General features: G+C 46.9%; 1 protein-coding gene across 1 annotated transcript in view; it reads right to left on the bottom strand.

Moving 5' to 3' along the window:
* Positions 1-18,412, bottom strand: part of Nid1 (nidogen 1) — a 71,884-nt gene that overhangs the window by 11,550 nt on the left and 41,922 nt on the right. Inside the window, exons 10-15 of the mRNA XM_021660873.2 lie at positions 12,915-13,040; positions 10,733-10,882; positions 9,743-9,865; positions 3,824-4,051; positions 2,327-2,499; positions 118-244 (exon numbers count right to left, since the gene is read on the bottom strand). Of these exons, the coding sequence (XP_021516548.1) occupies positions 118-244; positions 2,327-2,499; positions 3,824-4,051; positions 9,743-9,865; positions 10,733-10,882; positions 12,915-13,040 (927 nt within the window). The remainder of the gene's footprint in view (positions 1-117; positions 245-2,326; positions 2,500-3,823; positions 4,052-9,742; positions 9,866-10,732; positions 10,883-12,914; positions 13,041-18,412) is intronic.

Below are 18,412 nucleotides of genomic sequence, written 5' to 3'. Positions count from 1 at the left end.
GGCAGAGGACCTGGCCCCTTGCAAACCAGGCAGCTTACTCTCCATGCCTCACCTCCTGCAAAGAGCAATGTGGGCCGTTAGGAGCAGCAACCAAAGGGACGGCTTTTGCTTGCCCACCTTGTCGAATGATGGTGGTTGGCTCTCCTCCGTGTAGGCTGGCTCTCCCAATGGAAGGCTCGCTGATGTCTGTCCAGTAAACCACTTTGTCCACGCAGTCGAAGGCCAGTCCGATGATGACTTTTGCCTGGAAGGGACGCCAGTGTTTGAGAGCAGTTCACCCACTAGCTAGTTTTGCCTTGAATCATCCCATGTTCCTATATGTCCTCAGATAGCATTTTAAATAAAGTAAATATGGTTCGTCCATTCACATGTTCATTGCTGAATTGTAGAAACTATAATTCAGGAAGAAAAAAACCCTTTTTTAGATACATGTGTGTTTGTACTTCTACATTTGTGTGTGTGTATGTTATGTTATGTTATATTATGTATGTATTTGTATGTATAAGCATGTCTCCTACATTTCTAGCTAGGTTTTCACTTTCTTCAATTTTTTAATTAATGTGTATGTGTTTATGTTTGTGTCTGTATGTGTATCACAAATATTCAAGAGCTCGTGGAAGCCGGAAGAAAGCGTTGGATCCCCTAGAGCTGGAGTCCCACGTGTCCGTGACCTGAGTAACCTGGGTGCTGGAAACCAAATGGCTCCTCCACAAAAGCAGCAAAAGTGCTTTTAACCTCTGAGCCATCTTCTGGCCCCAAGAATGTACATTTCAAATGTACAAGGCCCCACAATGAGCACTACAAAGCATTAAAGAGTGAAATTAACGATGACAACGGGCACTAGAAAAGTATAAATCAGGTTAACGGATTCTGCAGTTTAATATTGCCAACAAAACATCAGTTCTCCCTAGTGACAGTTTCAGTGACTCTGTGTCTCCTTTGCTAAAGTTAAACCAAGCCGTTTGGTTTTGCTTTCGTTTGATTGTTATTGGGTCTTACGTGTAACAGTGGCTAGCCTTGAACACCCTGGAGACCCGGCTATCCTGGACCTCACAGAGGTCTGCCTCCTGGGTGCTGGGAGTCAGGGTATGAGGCACCGCGAATGGCTGGCTATTTCGGTCATTTGTCTGTTTTTAGTAGGACAAAGAAGTTTATTCCTCTCCCTCTCATGCCTGCTGCTCATGTCTGTAATCTCAGAATCTGGGCGGTAGAGGCCAAGTTTGAAGCTGACTTTGACTATAGTAACACGTTCAAGTGTAGCCTGACATATAGAAGAAGGCTGTCTTAAAAATAAATAAATAAATAAATAAATAAATAAATAAATAAATGAATGATCTCAGCTAGTTCAAACAGCCTAAGAAAGGAACTCACACCTCCCCGACTTCGAGCTCTCCTGTAATGGAAACCGAGTAACACTGGCTGGCATAAGGTTAGCTGGAGGGACCAGCACAGGAGACCAAAGCGCCCAGAAACAGCCTCTCACTCACACCTAAAATGGTATTTTGGCAAGGTTACCAAGGTGCCAAGCAAAAAAATATGGTTTGCTTAGCGAACGGTGCTGGATGATCTGAATAAACACATGGGGGATGGCAGAAACAGCCCTCGGGTTGACCTCAGACCATAGGTAAAAATTAAAGGCTGAGTCTATCGCGAAATCACGAGAGAACATTGCCACAGCGTTCCGAATAAACTCACTGACAGGCCAAGCTTGCAGAACAGACCGTCACTTCCCAGTTTGTTACAGTAGCTTGTAAGTGGGAATACACTATGCATTTAGACTTTCTTTAGATGTAGACTGTTAGCCAGTCATGGTAGTGCACGCGTTTAGTCCTAGCATGAACCTCTGTGAGTTCAAGGCCAGCCTGGCCTATGAAGCGAGTCCAGGACAGCTAGTGCTTTTATACACAGAAACTCTGTCTCAAAAAATAAAACAAAAGATGTAGGTTGTTTATTAAATTATTATTTACAAATGAATATCATGTTACTTTAGATCACAAATATAACTACTATATTATATCATATTGCATTATACATAACTATTAAGTATTTTGGTATTATAGTGTATTGTGCATATAATATACTATATTTAGCTATTAACTGTCTTGATATTATATTTCTTGTATTATACTATCTTGGTATTATGCTATATTATAGTTCATATTATATATAGTTATTAACAATATAAGCATTGAATTATGTTATAATTCAGTGCTCATGTTAATTATCCTGGAATTACATTCTGCTACTGTATTATATGTAACCATTATTTTGGTAGTCAGGCCCCTAGAGCTGGGACCGTCACCAGGACTAGTCATCCAAAACTCACAGGGATGTGGAGAAAGGCCTTGGCTTCTGTCTTCTTCATGGTGTTTCTCTCCAGGGGTAGGCGTTCAATCTTCCCAGTCTGGGCAAAGAGTAAGTGTGTCCCTGGGGGCAGGGGGATGACGGCTGTAGGTACTACGGGTCCTTGGTGAATAGGGGGAGCCACTGTACTCAGACCTAGTGGGCAAGAAATGGTCAGTGAATGAGGGTTGTGTATACCAGAACTGCGTTCTAATACTCAAACATGTAGGCACATCTATGCATACATGTGTGAACACACAGGTACATACATATGTGCATATATGTGCACATATGAATACATGTGTACATGTGTTCATGCAACCATCTTCATAGCACCTTAGGTCTTGTCACATTTATTGATTTGAAACAGCACAGCCAGCCTCAATACCCATTTTCTGTCTGTAAACTCCAGAGGCAAAAAGCCTTCAGCCATCCAAAGGACAGGGCAGAACCCAAGTTTAGTATTACAGGTCCAGGAGGGTAAAGAGCTAGCTTCATTCCCTCTTATACGATGACTTGGTTATTTATGCTCTGGCTAGATGCTGGACTGGTGTGAGAGCCAAAGCAGTGCTGGGAGCAATAGCCAGGGCACCTCTGCCTGCAGGGAGTGACATTATCTTTTACAGTGGATGAAGAATGCTCCAGTGAGGGCACCTGTACACTCCGTCCATTGCTGTGGGATGGGGCATCCTCTGACCTCGTGAGCAGAAATAGGTCCACCTAGGCTCTTCAGACCAATAGGCTGGCAAGGCGCTCGTCCGCCGTCTGATGTGGCCTGGCCTGCCTGACTTGCTGTGACCTGTTGACCTTGACCCTGGCTGGTCCCCTGATTCCCTCAGCAAAGGAGTTCCGTGGGCAGGGGGAGGGGAGGGTTGGCACAGCCTGTGCCACAGGCTGGCCAGGTACTGTCTTTTTACTGCACACACTGGACGTGTGCCTGTCTGAGCTTCTCTTTGGCTGTTTAAAGGGAGAGCTGGCCAGATGTGGAGCATACTTAATATCCCAGCACTTAGGTGAAGGCAAGAAGATCAGGAATTCAAGTTTATCTTTGGCTAACATGGCTACACTGTCGATTAAAGACCAGTTCCCAACATGAGATCCTGCCTCAGGGGTTAAAAAAAAAAAAAAAAAGACTGAAGCATATTAAGGTCCAAGGGCCTGGCTGCACAGGAAGACGTATTGAAAAGATAAAAACGGGTCTCTCCAGTAGAGAAAGTAAGGCTTTTGGGAGGGCCGAGGGCCCACAGCATCCCTGTCCAGTCACAAGACCAGCAGTTGCTGTCCCTGGGTCTGCCACAGCCCAATGAGGAATGTTCCAGAGCACTTGTGTACCCAGAGATAGAAGAGAAGAGCATAGGTCAGAAGCAAGAGGGGACAAGAGGTGACAGGCCAGGAGAATACAAACAGGGAGGCCAGGCCATACTTTCCACTAGCACAGGTTGTTCCGGTACAGGAGTCTATATGACATCTGTCCACTTACACGGGGGTCTCATCCCAGGCAGGGTACGGGTACCCTCCAGCTCCCGACCGTCGCGGTCCACACACCAGCAGTAGCCAGTGCTGGGGTGGCACTGGGTGGGTACATAGTGCCCATAGTCATCACACTGGGGTACGAACACTCCCAGCAGCACGGGCCGCTGCGCATCCGCCGCCCCGGCCGCTCCAAGGACGCGCTCGCGTTCCAGCTGACACCGCGTCTTCCCCACCTCTGTCGGTGAGAAGCAGAGCAGAGTGTCAGTCAAGCCAGGCGTGGTGTGGCCCAATGCCACAGGGGTGACCCAGCAGCCCTGGCTTTTGATTCATTTTTTCTTTTCAAGTTTAAGACATCGTTTTGAGAGCCGGGGATGCAGCTTGCATGGCATGCAACAAGCCCTGGGCTCAGAAATTCAAGGTCATCTTCAGCCCTGAGTTCATGACTAGCTCGACCTTCTCTCAAACAAAACAAAACAAAACCCATAATGACTTCAAGGCCAGATGGTCTACATAGTAATATCCTGTCTTTAAAAAAAAAAAAAAATCATTTATACCTGTAGATTTTTTCTATACAGTTCTTTTAACTTTTTTAAAAGGCAAAACAGACATAAATAAAATAAACAGACATAAATAAAATAAAATGTGTTTAAATGAACAATTCAGTGGTGTTCAGCATTCACAGCAATGTTCAGTTAGTTATGGTTTGTTTGTATCTGAACCATTTCATCACCCTAAAAGGAAACCTCATGCCTGGAGAGCAGATATTGCCATGTTTCCAAAGTTCCCAATCTCCATCCTCTCTGTGGACTTTCTCATTTTGTGTTATCGCATACAGATGAAACCATAGGATGTGTGTGTGGCCCTGCATCTGGCTTCCTTCTCTTAGCAGATCTTCCAGGCCAATCCTCACTGTGATGCCCATTAATCCTCCCTTCTCTTCAACAGCTGGATGAACACTCCATCGTAGAGAAAAGCCACACGTTGTTCAACCATGCTTCTGCTGATGGATGGCCCTGGGCTTTGTTCAGGGGCATTTTAAGTTTATCCAATTTGGTGATGGCAGAGTGAAAGAATTCTTCTTTTACCCTACCACGCTCCGTGTGATCTACATCGAATCCAAGCTAAATAGTTTGGAGACCAAAGACCATGAAACACTCACCAGCCTCTGTGTGCTTTCCCCCTAGTGAAGGCCCATGTTTGCCATGGAATCTGGCCTCTAACTTGTACATCTCACATTCCAAAGCAGGGAAATGCTGCAAGAAGCTTAGGAAGCTGGGCTGTGGGGTAAGCCGGAAATCTCAGCACTTGGGGATGCTGATGCAGGAGGATTAGAAGTTCAAGAACAATCTGTCTCAAACGAAGCAAAACAAAACTTGACGTAGGATAAACAACTCCTAAATATGCAGGGTTGCAGCTGTCTCACATCCTCTGGAGTCTAGCCACCGTGGGGACCAGTAGAGGCAGTTCACCTCTGGAGCGTGAATCGCATAAAGACATTGAGAAGCATTGCCTGGCTCATCCACCGAGACTGGGATGAAGCCCTGATCTCCCTCAGGAGGACTTCTCACAACCCCTCCCCCAATGCTGGGTTCAATGTTTCAGGTGAGCTCCAAGCCCTCCAGGTGGGTACCCTAAGACCAGAGACTCTGGGGTCCCATCACCTGAAGGAGTTGTTCTCTGTCTCCCAGCAGACTCAGGGCTTTCAAAGGGTAGAGGTTGGCGCTTTTCTCCCTTTACTGAGAACATGCACGGGGCTGCTGATAAATGCAGAATTCAAGAGTGATTTCAAGAGCAGTTTGAGTGGGGTGTTGGAAGTAAAGGCACTTAGGTTATTTGAGAGTGAACGGGAGACCCTGAGGAGGAGGCGGCAGCCTGGCTCTAGAATCTTAGTCACAGAGGGTAACTATAGGGTAAAATCTAAAGCCTCTGGGTGAGACCTGAAACACCTGGAAAGAGGGAACCTCAGCTGGAGAGCTGTCTCTACCAGACTGGCCTGTAGGCATTGTCTGTGGGGGGATTTTCTTAATTGCTAATTGTTGTGAGAGTATCCAGCTCAGAGGAGCAGCACCACCCCTAGGCATGTGGGTCTGGGCCTTATAAGAAAAGCTTGCTTAAGCAAGCCAGGGGGAGCGAAAGTAAGCAATGCTCACTCATGCTCTCTGCTCCAGGTCCTGCTTGGAGTGTCTTGCCCTGGCTTCCTTTGTAACTGGCTTCCTTTGTAACTTCCTACTGTAACCTGTAAACTGAAATAAACCCTTTCCTTCCCACGCTGCTTTTGGTAAGAATTGTTTCATCACAGTACCAGGAAAACAAACCAGAGCACACTAAAAAGAAACAATGTACCCTGTGAACCTCAAATGCAATCAGGTGAGGTCATGGCACTCAGGGCACCAGTAACAACAGCCAGGCTGGTGTCCAAACCTGAGTGGGAAAAAGCAAAGGGAAGCAACAGGCTTTCGGGAACACATGGACACTAGCTACTGAAGAGGCACATCCTACCAGGCACAGCTGGCAGATTGAAACAAGGGGTGGGGAGGGAGTGGTAGGGTAAGGGGGTTGGGTGAAGGGGACTGTCCCTTACTTGAAGTGCAATTCAACAAACTGGAAGCTCTGGTTCTTAGGAATTCTCAGAAGTGAACACTCTGACTAGAAATTGCCTGAGGACAGAATGGGAACACTGGACAAAGAAAGCCCAGGTGTAAGGGGACAGAATTTTTTTTTTTTTTTTTTTTTTTTTTTTTTGTTCTTTGAGACAGGGTTTCTTTGTCCTGGACATGTTCTGTAGACCAGGCTGGCCTTGAACTCACAGAGATCCGCCTGCTTCTGCCTCCCTGAGTCTGGGGTTATAGGCATGCCCCACCACCCCTGGTTGTTAAATACTTTCAAACACTTTCCCCAAAAGAACAGAAGAGAGTTCTGGCCACCAAGCCACCCTTCCAGAAGCTGAGGGAAACCATAGGTCACACAGAATGAGGATCAGAAGACTGTGGAAGTCAAACTCCTCACAAAACCACTTAAGAACCGGACACACAAATGGACACAGTGCCAGCAGGACATTCAGGAGATATTAAGCTGGAGGCAAACCCACAAAAAGGAGATGAGGCAGGACAGACAGAACAACAATGAATCCTAATTAGGGAGAAGTCCAAAACAAGGCAACGGAACTCAGAGGAGAAATGAAAAGAAAACGTCATTTCAGAAATGAAATCTGAGCCAGGCCTATGGCCCCAGCTACTTGGGAGGATGAGGCAGGAGGATGACAAATTCAAGGCCTGCCTGGGCTATAGAATGAATTCAACATCAGCCTTGGTATGTTAGCCAGACAAGCTCTCAAAAACTAAACACAAAGTCAGTCTGGAGGCAATAAGATGCCTCAGTAGATAAAGGTGCTAGCCACCAAGCCTGAGTTTCATCTGAGTTTGAACCCACGCGGTGGAAGAAGAGAACCGATTCCCACAAGTTGTCCTCTGATCTCTACTCCAGTGATGTGGTGTGCATACACACACACACACACAATGAATAAAAATGGCTTTGTTTATTTATTTGTCTTGTTTTGTTGTAGAGAGGACTAAGGATACAGTCTAGTGGTAGAATGCGTAAGGTCCCAGTCTCAGTTACCAACAGAGAAGAAGAAGAGGAGGGCAGAGGAAGAGGAGAAAAAGGCAGGCACTGCAGGGGAGAAGCTTTAGGAGGTAGGGCTGGAGACGGTAGGCTACTGAGGGGGACAATGGAATGCTAGTCCCTTCCTTTTCTTGGTTCTTGGCCACCATGATCTGAGTCATTTCCCCCTACCACGAATTTCCCACCATAAAGCTGGGCATCTCCACAGACTCAAAGACAAGCAGTATGCCAGGAGCCAGAACTAACCTTCCTTCCTTAAGTTGCCTCTGTCAGGCATGTTATCACAGAACAACAAAAGCAAGCAAGGCATCGGACAACCCAAGGACATGGAAATAGGCCTTCCTCACGGTGAATTTTCCAGCCCATGGACCTTGGATTTTCCAACCTTCAGAACTATGATAAATGAACTTCTGTTGTTGATAAGCCATGTAGTCCATAATTGTCTGATACAGCCGTCTAAGCAGAATATAACACACCTCCACACCCAATCCCCTCTCGTTAGAGAGAGGAGACTTCTGAGTTTCCATGTATGCGGTCCATTTCTCTTACATACACATAAACATTAGTTTTCACACTGGTTTATATCTTATATAAGCAGGATCTCTCACTCATGTACCATATATATGAAACCTTTTATAATTTATTTCAATAATATGCTTTGAGTCCATTTGCTTTGCCTGCTGCCTGCTGTTTCATAGCACAATTTAAACAAAAGTCATGCGTCCGCTCTTCTTGTTGCTAGATATTCAGATTGGTTTCTGATTATCAATAATATATAAACATTCTTGTGCATTTCTAGGACATGTCCTCTTGGGTCTATAACCAGATGTTGGACTTCTTCTGAGAACAACATTAAATAAACAAACAATCTTAGCAAATAGCTCCTATTAATGTTATCATTGTCCCATCTTCACGTCCCAGACTACAGGTCTAGATCTCTTTCTGTTTAGTAAACAGAGCCTTAAGGACAGGGCAACGAGTCAGACTTAAAAAAAAAAAAATCAAAACAAAAACTCAGACATCTGTTTCTCTTTGAACCGGAGGAGTGAAGCCAACCCACAGAAATAATGAATGCTGGTTGTTTTAACAGCAGCTGGAATGCCTCCCTCGGCTTAAGTGGCCGGGACTGCTTCTCTGTGTGTCCTGCCCTACAAATCTGCGGGCAGAACTATAGACACAACTCAGAAACAGAAGGTGGTCCCTCTTCTCATTTGGCAGCGTGTGTGTGTGTGTGTGTGTGTGTGTGTGTGTGTGTGTGTGTGTGTGAGTGACATTGTACACACATGCTCATGTGAAGGAACGCAGTGGAGGTCAGAGGACAACTTGTAAGAGTCAATTCTCTCTTCCCACCACGTGTCTTCTGGGGATCAAACTTGGGTTGCCAGACTTGGGGCAGCAAGCACCTTTACCACCTCATGGCACTTCAGCTCTCTGACAAACACCAGCCCAGTGTGTGCCTAGCAGGTTCTGTCCCGCCAGCAGCCAACTACCCTCGTTTGTTCACCGGCCTTTGTGAGGAGCCTTACGAGTTCTTCGTCTGTCTCAATCCAGGCCTGGCTTGGGGGTTCCAGATGCCTACCTGCCAGCAAGGGTCCACTCAAGTGTCAGGTAAGCGGAAACCCCCAAAGCTGCACATTCAGGTCAGGTAACAGGTGTTGTAGAACAGTCTGAGCTTTAGTCATACCTCCCCACAACTTGGGCCCTTCACTTCATCTCTCCAGTATACTTTCCATCCCCCAACACTCCGGGCTCCTACTGATTTTATGTTGGTGTGACTGGAGCAGTCACATAGGTATGGATGCCCCGGATCTTGGTCACAACACTCTGGGTGGCTCTGGATGGCACTCTTGAGGTTGACATATAAGTGCATTGTTCTTCCTAACCTCATTCAGTCACATAAAGACCTGAGCAGAACATGGAAAAACCTGCTCCTCTTCTGAAGGAGAGAGAACTCTTGTTCTGACATGGTGGTGCATGACCTTGATTCCAGCACTCTGGAGACAGAGGTAGAAAGACCTCTGTGAGTTCGAGGTCAGCCTAGCTTACATAGTGAATTGCATGCTAGCAAGGGCTACATTGTAAGACCAGAGAGAGAGAGAGAGAGAGAGAGAGAGAGAGAGACTGTCTGATAGCCTTCAAACCAGAGATCATTTGTCTCCTGTGTTTTTGATCAAACCAAACATAAGACTTTTCCGGGTCAGGACTTACTGTACCATAAGCTTTCCTGCTTCTGTGACCGTCACAGCTGAACTACACAGGTTATAAAGACATTAGTGGGCCACCAGCCGCTAACACCCCATCTTACCTCCTGGCACACATCGGAAGCCATCCCCCTGATAGCCAGGCTTGCACTGGCATGTGAAGGATCCTGGTGTGTTATAGCAGACGGCATCAGGGTGACATCGGCTGAGCTGGCATTCATCCACGTCTGCAAGACAGCCACGGGCCCGGAGACCATGAGATTGCTTCCAGAATTTGTGGTTGATACAATAATTTAATCCACGCACTCAATCTGCTTTTAATTAGAGACCGGGGACTTTGAACTCACTAAATATTAATTTTTAAGACACTCACACCCCAGCTTCTATCTAGTACATTTACAAATGTGTTTCATGCGGCAATGTTTTCAGGAAACATCAAACTTGCAAAAGGAAAAATCTGCACTGTCGGATAACGCCTCCCCCCCCCGCCTCGCATTGCAACCAGGAGGTTCTAGAACTCTTAAGTGTTTAGAAAAAATTACATAGTCAACAATGGAGAGACAGTATCTGTGAAATCTTTGCTGAACTTATATTCAGTGTAATATTGCATAATTGTACAAATCAAGAGCCCTGAGTTACACTGTTACTGTTACAAGTGCCCGGACAGCCAATTATAGGCTAATCCCAAGTCTGAAAAATTTCTGTGATGTCATTTCATCTGACTTCAAAATAGGAACTTTGCTTCTTGTGCAGGCAAGCCCACTGCATACAAAGATGGACATTAAGCTCTATGCAAGCAAAGACTGTGTTTGCAAAAAAAAAAAAAAATAAGCAATCCCCGGTTCCCATCGAAGAGCAGTTATCCAATGCAAGCCTTGGGGTCAGGGAAAGCCAAGTAGGTCCCAAATGAGGACAACTCTCCAAGAAAATGTGCAGTTCCAGTTGCTGGCAAGATAGGAAAGGCCACATTCTCCCCCACGGGAGGGAAAAGAACATTTTTCTTATAGACAGGGTGTGCTGATGATTAGCGTACAGTAAGTACCATGCAGGCCACCCTTTCAGGGTACACAGGGAAACTGAGAGCCACCACATACCTTGACAGGCTCTGCCATCCCCAGAGAAGCCAGGCAGGCAGGAACAGGTGTAGGAGGAGCCACCCATATAGATGCACTGGGCCCGCTGGGGGATATCACAGTTGTGGAGACCGGTTTCACAGTAGTTGATGGGCCGCTGGTCCACGACAGCTTAAAAGCAAGTACATGAACACATGCCTTTGGAAGAAGGTCTCAGAGCAGGCAGAACCCCCTCAAGCTCTCTGTGCACCAGTGAATTGGCTCAGTGGGGATCTGAGAAAGGGTCTGTGTCCAGGTGTTCCCTGGGTCCAGATCATCCCATCCCCTAGAGTCATCTTCCATTCCACTGAACCTAGGGTCTCATGCTCCTGAAGTGTCCGGCCAATGAGCTGCATCTCTAGCCCAGGCTAGCCTAGAATTTACTCTGTCGGGCCAAGCAAGCCTTGAACTGGGATCACTGCCCCTCCTGCCCCATCCTAGCTTCTCAATGATGGGCCTGCATCCCCAGGTTTTGCTTGTTTTTGAGCAATGGAAGCCATTATTCAAACAGCTTATGCAGAATTTGATCTATAGACAAACAGAAGGCTAGGGGACCAGGGGAGAGGACAAAATATTGGCCTGCGACTCCCCATGCCCTCCTAGGGAGCTCCCTGAGACACCTCCAAGGCCTCCACAGGCTGTAAAAAGTACTCATGTCTAATTACCTCATTTTGAAGATGGAGAGCTAAGGCCTGGGAGGTTAAGCATTTTGCTAAGAACTGATGTCAAGGAGAAGACATCATCACAGCCCCTGTCCGGCACTCTGCTCTACCCTGCTCTCAAGTTAGTGTGGCCCTGGGGAATGGGCAGACCCAGGCCAACCTGCCTCCTCCACATAGGCCCCAGGTTAGATCTCAGTGAGATCTAATTCTTTCATAGTCCACCACCCATACTTGAGCCAACCAGGGATGTCAATAGTGTTGCATTAAAAGCAAACTTTAGAGCCTCCCCCGGCTCAGAACTCATGGGGAAAATCAGGCCAAGAAAACTGACACTCTCTGTGCTAGGATGAAAAAAAAAAAGTTCCAACACAGCAAGCTAAAAATCTCAGCTCTGTGCAACAAAGAGGTCTGGATTCCCGGACGCACAGATGTTTGGGTCACACTCAAATTATGAGAACTCTCTGTTCCCTCCCGCCCTACAGACACCACCTCATTCAGACCTTGGCTCCTCATCCAAGCTCTGAGATGGAGCAAAGGGAATGCATGCACTAGGCACAGTAAACAGCCAGGGAGCACGCAGGGACAGGACAATGACAGTTTCTGTTTTGACTCAGGAGGACACAGATGCCTCACTCAGCATGTTGGCCTGTAGATCTGGGAACCTCCACAAATCTTTGAGCTTCGGTTCTTGGAACTTGGACTGGGGATATAGAGTAGGGAGCATGCTTGCTGAGCACGTGTGAGGCCACGGGCTCCATCGCCAGTACTGAACAAAGTGGCCATGGTGGTGCGTGTCAGCAATTCCAGTGTTCTGGAGGTGCAAGTGGGAAGATACAAAGTTTAAGGTCATCCTTGACGACACAGCCTATGATACATGAGACCCTGTCTCAAAAAAAAAGGAAAATGTCGTGGAAATGATAGGCCAACGTGAAGCGGGACGTAGCATTTCAAAAATTTTGTTCTTTGTGACTGGCCCCGTATCTTCCTTCTCAGCATCAATCAAGAACATAACTGGCCTAATGAGTTAATAAAGTCAATGTACTTTAGTAAACCTAAAGAGCTATGCTCCAGCTTGTGGTGTATTCAACTAAGACTCTAAATGGAATGGTGCCAAGCGGGATTTCCTTTCTGATGTAACTCGGGTAGGATTCAGTCTAAGGCGGCTAAGAGCATATAGGTGCTTAAAGACGGCCCTTCGCTGTGAACTCCCTGGCTGCTGATGACACGGGGAATGAAGGCTAACCGCGTCAATAGCCAACGAAATGTGTGAAAGCTCATGGCGAGCGAAAGGACGGATCGCTAGCATGTGCTAGCTCATACGTTACAAGAACACACTCACTAGTGGCAGCTGTGACCGGCTAAGCAGGGGGAGAGCAGGGCTTCTTATCCCCGGCCCCTCCTTGTCCCCAGAAACATGTCTGCTCCCCCACCAGGACCGAAACCCGGAACTGTGCCTTTCCCACAGCGCAAGCCACCCCAGGAAAACTTGTTGCAGAACTTACCCACGCACACTCCCCTGTCTGAGAAGTGGTAGCCCTCGATGCACTCGCACCGGAAGGTTCCTGGGAGGTTGTTGCAGACTGCGTGGTTCCCGCACCGGGAAGGCTGCTCGGCACATTCATCGATATCTGCAGCAAATTGTTGATAAGGCGGCAGACTTTTTAACCTCGTGAAACACCATCAAATAGAGAGCATTTTCCTCAGAGAGGAGAGCCCTTTGAAGACACGTTCTTCTACATGCCCAAGGTAATATAAAATAGGGATCGGGTTTGTTTTTTTTTTTTTTGTCCTTTACATAACTTAGTGACGTATGTGTGCTTCCTCCTGAGTGAGTTACCAAGGGGACACGCATCCAAACAAACCACTCATACCAGAATGGCAAACAAACCACTCATATTGGAATGACACAGAGGACTGCTCTTGCAGAGGATAAAGGTTTGGTTCCCAGAGTAAAAGTAAGTAAATCTTTAAAATAAACTACCTTTAAGGCTGGAAAACATATGGCCAATTGAGAATCTTTTAATGTTACCTAGGATTTAATGGGCTCAAAGGCAAGTTATTATATCATATAAATGGTGGAATGGTGGCCTTTCATGTGACAGAACTACAGCTATCATGGGTAATGAGGAGCAAAAACTTACGCCTTGGAGAACCACACTAGGTTCAAATCCTGCCTCCCTTTGTTATTGACTTGTATGGGCAGGTTAACTACTCCACCTCAGTTTCCCAATTAGTAAATAAATATTATACTATTCATTGTGACATTATTTTGAGAGTTGGAGAAATTCTCCAATTCTAAGGGAACACACAGCACACTTAGGATGTGTAACCATGATTATAATCACCACACACCTATTCTGTGCCCTAGTGCATTCTGGGAACATAGCTCCCAGACATCTGACACACAAGTCTGGCTTCGGCTCGTCTATGAATACCAGTAGTGTAAGACGGGTTGGCTTAGATGAGAAACGGTGCTGACTCTTAATCACTTCATCTGCCCAATGACAATCTAAAATGCGGGTCACAAGGCGCTTCCTCTGCTGGCCCCATATTCAGAGGGTCCTGAGATAGGTGTGTACAAAGGGTTTATAAAGGCTGGGGCTATCGACCCTCTTCCCTTTCAGGTTCCCTAATGTGAACCTAATGCAAAGCATCCTAGGTCCACCTTTGATAGCTTATCCAACACCCTTCCTTGTTGGTTAAAAAAACAAAACAAAAAGGCTGCTGACTTCCTGGACAACACTGCGTAAAAGCATTTTGCAACATTAGCCCCGTTTGTACTGTAGTTTTCTCTATACCCTCACACACCCGATGCTATTCAACGTTGTAAAAGTGTGTGTGGAGGTGGGTGATGTACACACGTGTACGATGGTTTAAGGTTTAGGATCTCTGTTGGATCCTACCAGCTGGAGGGGTAGAGAATGGCTGGGGCTGGGATTGAGGACAGGTGTCACGGGAGCCCGCCTGCCAGCTGCTGCTCCCCCAGCATGGAGCACAGTCTCTCCCGCCTACCACCTGTGCTCCCTGCGGCAACCAGGACCCTCACACCGGGTGGCCGGGCCCCTGTGCTGCCCTCAGACCCAGCAGCAGAGTCCCGGAGCAGAACAGCGGTTTTCCATCCGGAAGCCAGGGCCAAGTCGTGGAAGGAATGTGTCCAAGCCCCTTGCTCGCTGGGAACACTGACAGAGGGGGAGATGTGCTGTGCAAGAGCTGCAGCCGGCCAACAGGGCCTTGGGGCACTGGGGTCGAGGAGGACTGCTCCAGGTTATCAGGTCTGTAAGGATGAGCCGGGCTGGACACCGCTGTTTCTTTAGGGACAAAACCCTCCCAATGTACCCACTAAGATCCCATGGTCTTTACAGTTTGCCTCTTTTTCCTCATGTGTGCTTTAAATCTCTTCTGTTAACAGAGTCCAGGTCCTTAACCCTTTCTTTCACGGACATGGCAACGTGGTAACTATGGCAACTGTCTGCCATAGCACTCCATAACATCTGCTTGAAGAGGACGTTTCAAAAATCTGGTCAACTTCCTCTCGGAAAAAGAGAACCGCTTTTTAGCTGAATAGGAAAACTATGGGTTATTCATTTTTATTAAAAAAAAAAAAAAAAGAAAAAAAATTTTAAACCTAGTATCTTCATGTAGCTAAGGCTGGCCTCAAACTCACAGTCCTATGGCTTCCACTACTGGGTGCTGGGACCACAGGTTTGTTCCACACACTTGGAATTACTTTTTTAAATTGTTTTTGTTGTGTGGTAGTGGTGGTGGTGGTGGTGGTGTGTGTGTGTGTGTGTGTGTGTGTGTGAATAAGGGTACACACATGCCACTGCATGCATGTGGAGGTCAGAGGACAGCCCTGGAGAGCCAGATGAGGCAGGGTCTCTCTGTGATTTCTGCTGTGTCATGTGCTCCCTGTCTCTGCCTGCCACCCTGCCGTAGGAATGCTGGGAGTGCAGGGGCACACCCCCACATCCAGCTTTCAACAGGGGTTCTAAGGCTTGAACTTGGCCTGTCAGACTCATGCAGCAGGCCACCTCACCAGTCCTAGAGTGACCCTGTGACTTTTCTCCACAGGGACTAGCTTGGGTACGTTTTCAGTGACTCTAAGTCTCTGTGATTTCTTTCTTTGATGAATGCCTTGCCCTCTGGGGAGATGATCCATGTGTGGAATGCTTTCTAGAAACTCAAAATTTACCCACTGAGATAGTAACTGACACTGCTCCTTTGGACTGCAATTTGAGGGATATGTGGGTGCCTTGTGCCATGAACTTCAGGTGAATTCGTGAATTACTGGCCCTGAGATTCCCCCCAAAATCTCTCCACATTACCTGGGAAGCTCACTGGGAGACAGTTAGCTAAAACCACTCTTGCTTTGCCTGTTGTTGTATCCCATAATAGTAACAGAGGTTCACCCCAGTTCCCCTCTCAGGAACGTCCCCAAGTTAAAACAACACACAAATCCAGATGCTTGATGCCATTTCCTGTCAAAAGCCTCCCGTCCAGATGCATTAACACCACATTAACACCGAGGCTTGTTCTGATGACTCAGAACAATAAGAAGCCTGACTCAGGACATGCCCACATTCCAGCAGGCTAATATCCCAGGACAGTGACTGACCAGGGACAAAAGTGAGAGCATGCATGGCCACCCGTCTTCCTGAACAAGGCTTACCAAGGATTTCCAGGGACAGCGGCCGAGTACATAAGAGATGGGAGGGCGGGTGGGCAGGGGGGTTTGGAGGAGAAGCTCAGACACCAAGAGTAGCATGAGGAGGTCACAAAAAATAACGGCAGACACATCTCCACATGTGATGGATAATATTGACGGTCAGCTAGACAGGACCTAGAATCACCTAGGAGACAAGGCTCTGGGCATGTCTGTGAGGGATTGTCTAGACTGGGTTAACTGAGATGGGAAGGCTTATTCTAACTATGCACCGTATAATTCCGTGAGCTGCAACCCTGGACTGAATAAAAAGGAGAAAGGCTGGATGAGAACCTCTCCGCTTCCTGCCGCCAATGTGGCCAGCCGCCTTGAGCTCCTGCTGCCGTGCCGTGTCACTGATAAACTGCACCTTCAAACTGTGAGCCAAAAATTAAACCTTTCCTTCCGTGGGTTACTTTCTCAGGTGTTTTGCCATGGCAACAAGAAGAGCAACTATTAAACCATGCTCCATCAATGTAGGTGGCTGATGACATTATATACACATTGAGAAGGTATGGAGACCTAAAGGAATCCCTCATCTCTGACATGGTCTCCCAACGATCACGTAAAAGAGCATAAAATAGCACCATGCTGCTTGGAACTGTCCTGAGCCAGTGGAGCCATTCACGACAGGGAAGGACTGGCCACTGACAGCCACAAGCAAGTCAGTTCTGGGTTCCCTCTACCATGCTCTATGCTCAGAGAGGTGAGTCCCAGACTGATTAGTACCAGACACACACACAAAGTCATCAGCAAGGCACCCAAACCATCCTCTCTGTAAGCACAAACCCCTGCTTGTCAGCGTTTCAGAGCCCCATGAGCAAGCATCCTACATGGAAGGAGTCACTCCAAAGCCCCCTTCCCCTGCCCTACATCAAGACCTACATACCAAAAGTACCTCTTGCTAGCAAGATGGGACCCCAGAGCTCATCCAGCATGAGTCCCAAATCCTAAGCATGTTGGGCTAGCCAGGGCTGGTTCCCTAGTCATGGAAGGATGAAGACAGCAGCAGCCCATTTTGCTGGGTGGATTCTTGTGAGCTCATTCTCCTCATTTGCCAGGGAAACCTACATCTAACATGTCTTCTTTTTATTTTATTTTGTTTTTGTTTGTTTTGTTTTGTTTTTCAAGACAGGGTTTCACTTTGTAGCCTGTAGGCTGTCCTGGACTCACTTTGTAGACCAGGCTGGCCTCAAACTCACAGAGATCCACCTGCCTCTGTCTCCCTGAGTCCTGGGATTAGAGGCAAGAATTTCTTTCTATTAGTGAGCACTTCAGTGAAAATTTAAGTGGCTCTGGTTAAAGTGTCTGACACTCTTACCCTTAGCAATAGATGGTCCTTTGCTATTTTAATAGATTAAAATTCAGTTACCAACAAATATCAGGCTGTCTATATGAACGTATTTGAAATTTTGAACTTTAAATAACAAAATAAATGATACCAGAAGGTGGCACTACAGATGCTCCAGTAAAAGACCTAAGTGACTCACTTGGCTCACTCCAGTGAGCTCACTTTAATGTCCCTGGCTCATATCAATAAACCTCAGCTCCTGTTAAAGAAGGAGCAAATGCTGACAAAGTTACAGAGAAATTTGGGCTTGGGAGCTAAAGAAGCCAGCAAAGCATTTGCCATGCAAGCATGCGGACCTGAGTGTCATCCCTAGACCCCTCACAAAAAGCAGGGCATTGAGGTGCATGCTTCCAATCCCAGGTTTGGAGAAGCAGAGCCGGGATCCCTGGGGCTTGTAGTGCAATTGGTAAACTCTGGGCCAATACGAGACCCTGTTTCAAAAGAAGTAGACAGAGTTCCTAACCAATGACACCTGAGATGCCCTCTCATGTCTGTATGCATGCAGTAAACCCCGTGTGTGTGTGTGTGTGTGTGTGTGTGTGTGTGTGTATACAAAAAAATGATGGAGAAAATTGGGACTTCTGTACACTGTAGGTAGAAATGGAGAATGGTGTAGCTGTTATAGAAAACAGCGTAAAGGGTCCTCCAAAAACTAAGCATAGAATGAGCCACCAGACTTATTTTGTTTATGCAAAAACAAAACAAAACAAAAACTGAAAGCAGGAGCTTCAACAGAAGCCCTGTTCATCACACCCTTGTCTGCAATAGTCCAAAGGTAGATGCAATGTGTCCATTCACAAGGGGCTGCCAGCAGGTTCTAGAAAGCATCACTGGTGCGACACTCTGAAGGAAGACACTCCCTTCATCTGAATGGATGGAGAAGCAAAGAACAAACATGCATCACGCGGTACATTATGCAGTGTAGCATTCAACCTCCAAAGGGAAAA

Source organism: Meriones unguiculatus, chromosome 19 (assembly GCF_030254825.1).
Source record: "Meriones unguiculatus strain TT.TT164.6M chromosome 19, Bangor_MerUng_6.1, whole genome shotgun sequence".
Taxonomy (NCBI): Eukaryota; Metazoa; Chordata; class Mammalia; order Rodentia; family Muridae; genus Meriones; species Meriones unguiculatus.
This window is presented reverse-complemented; position numbering and strand designations above follow the sequence as displayed.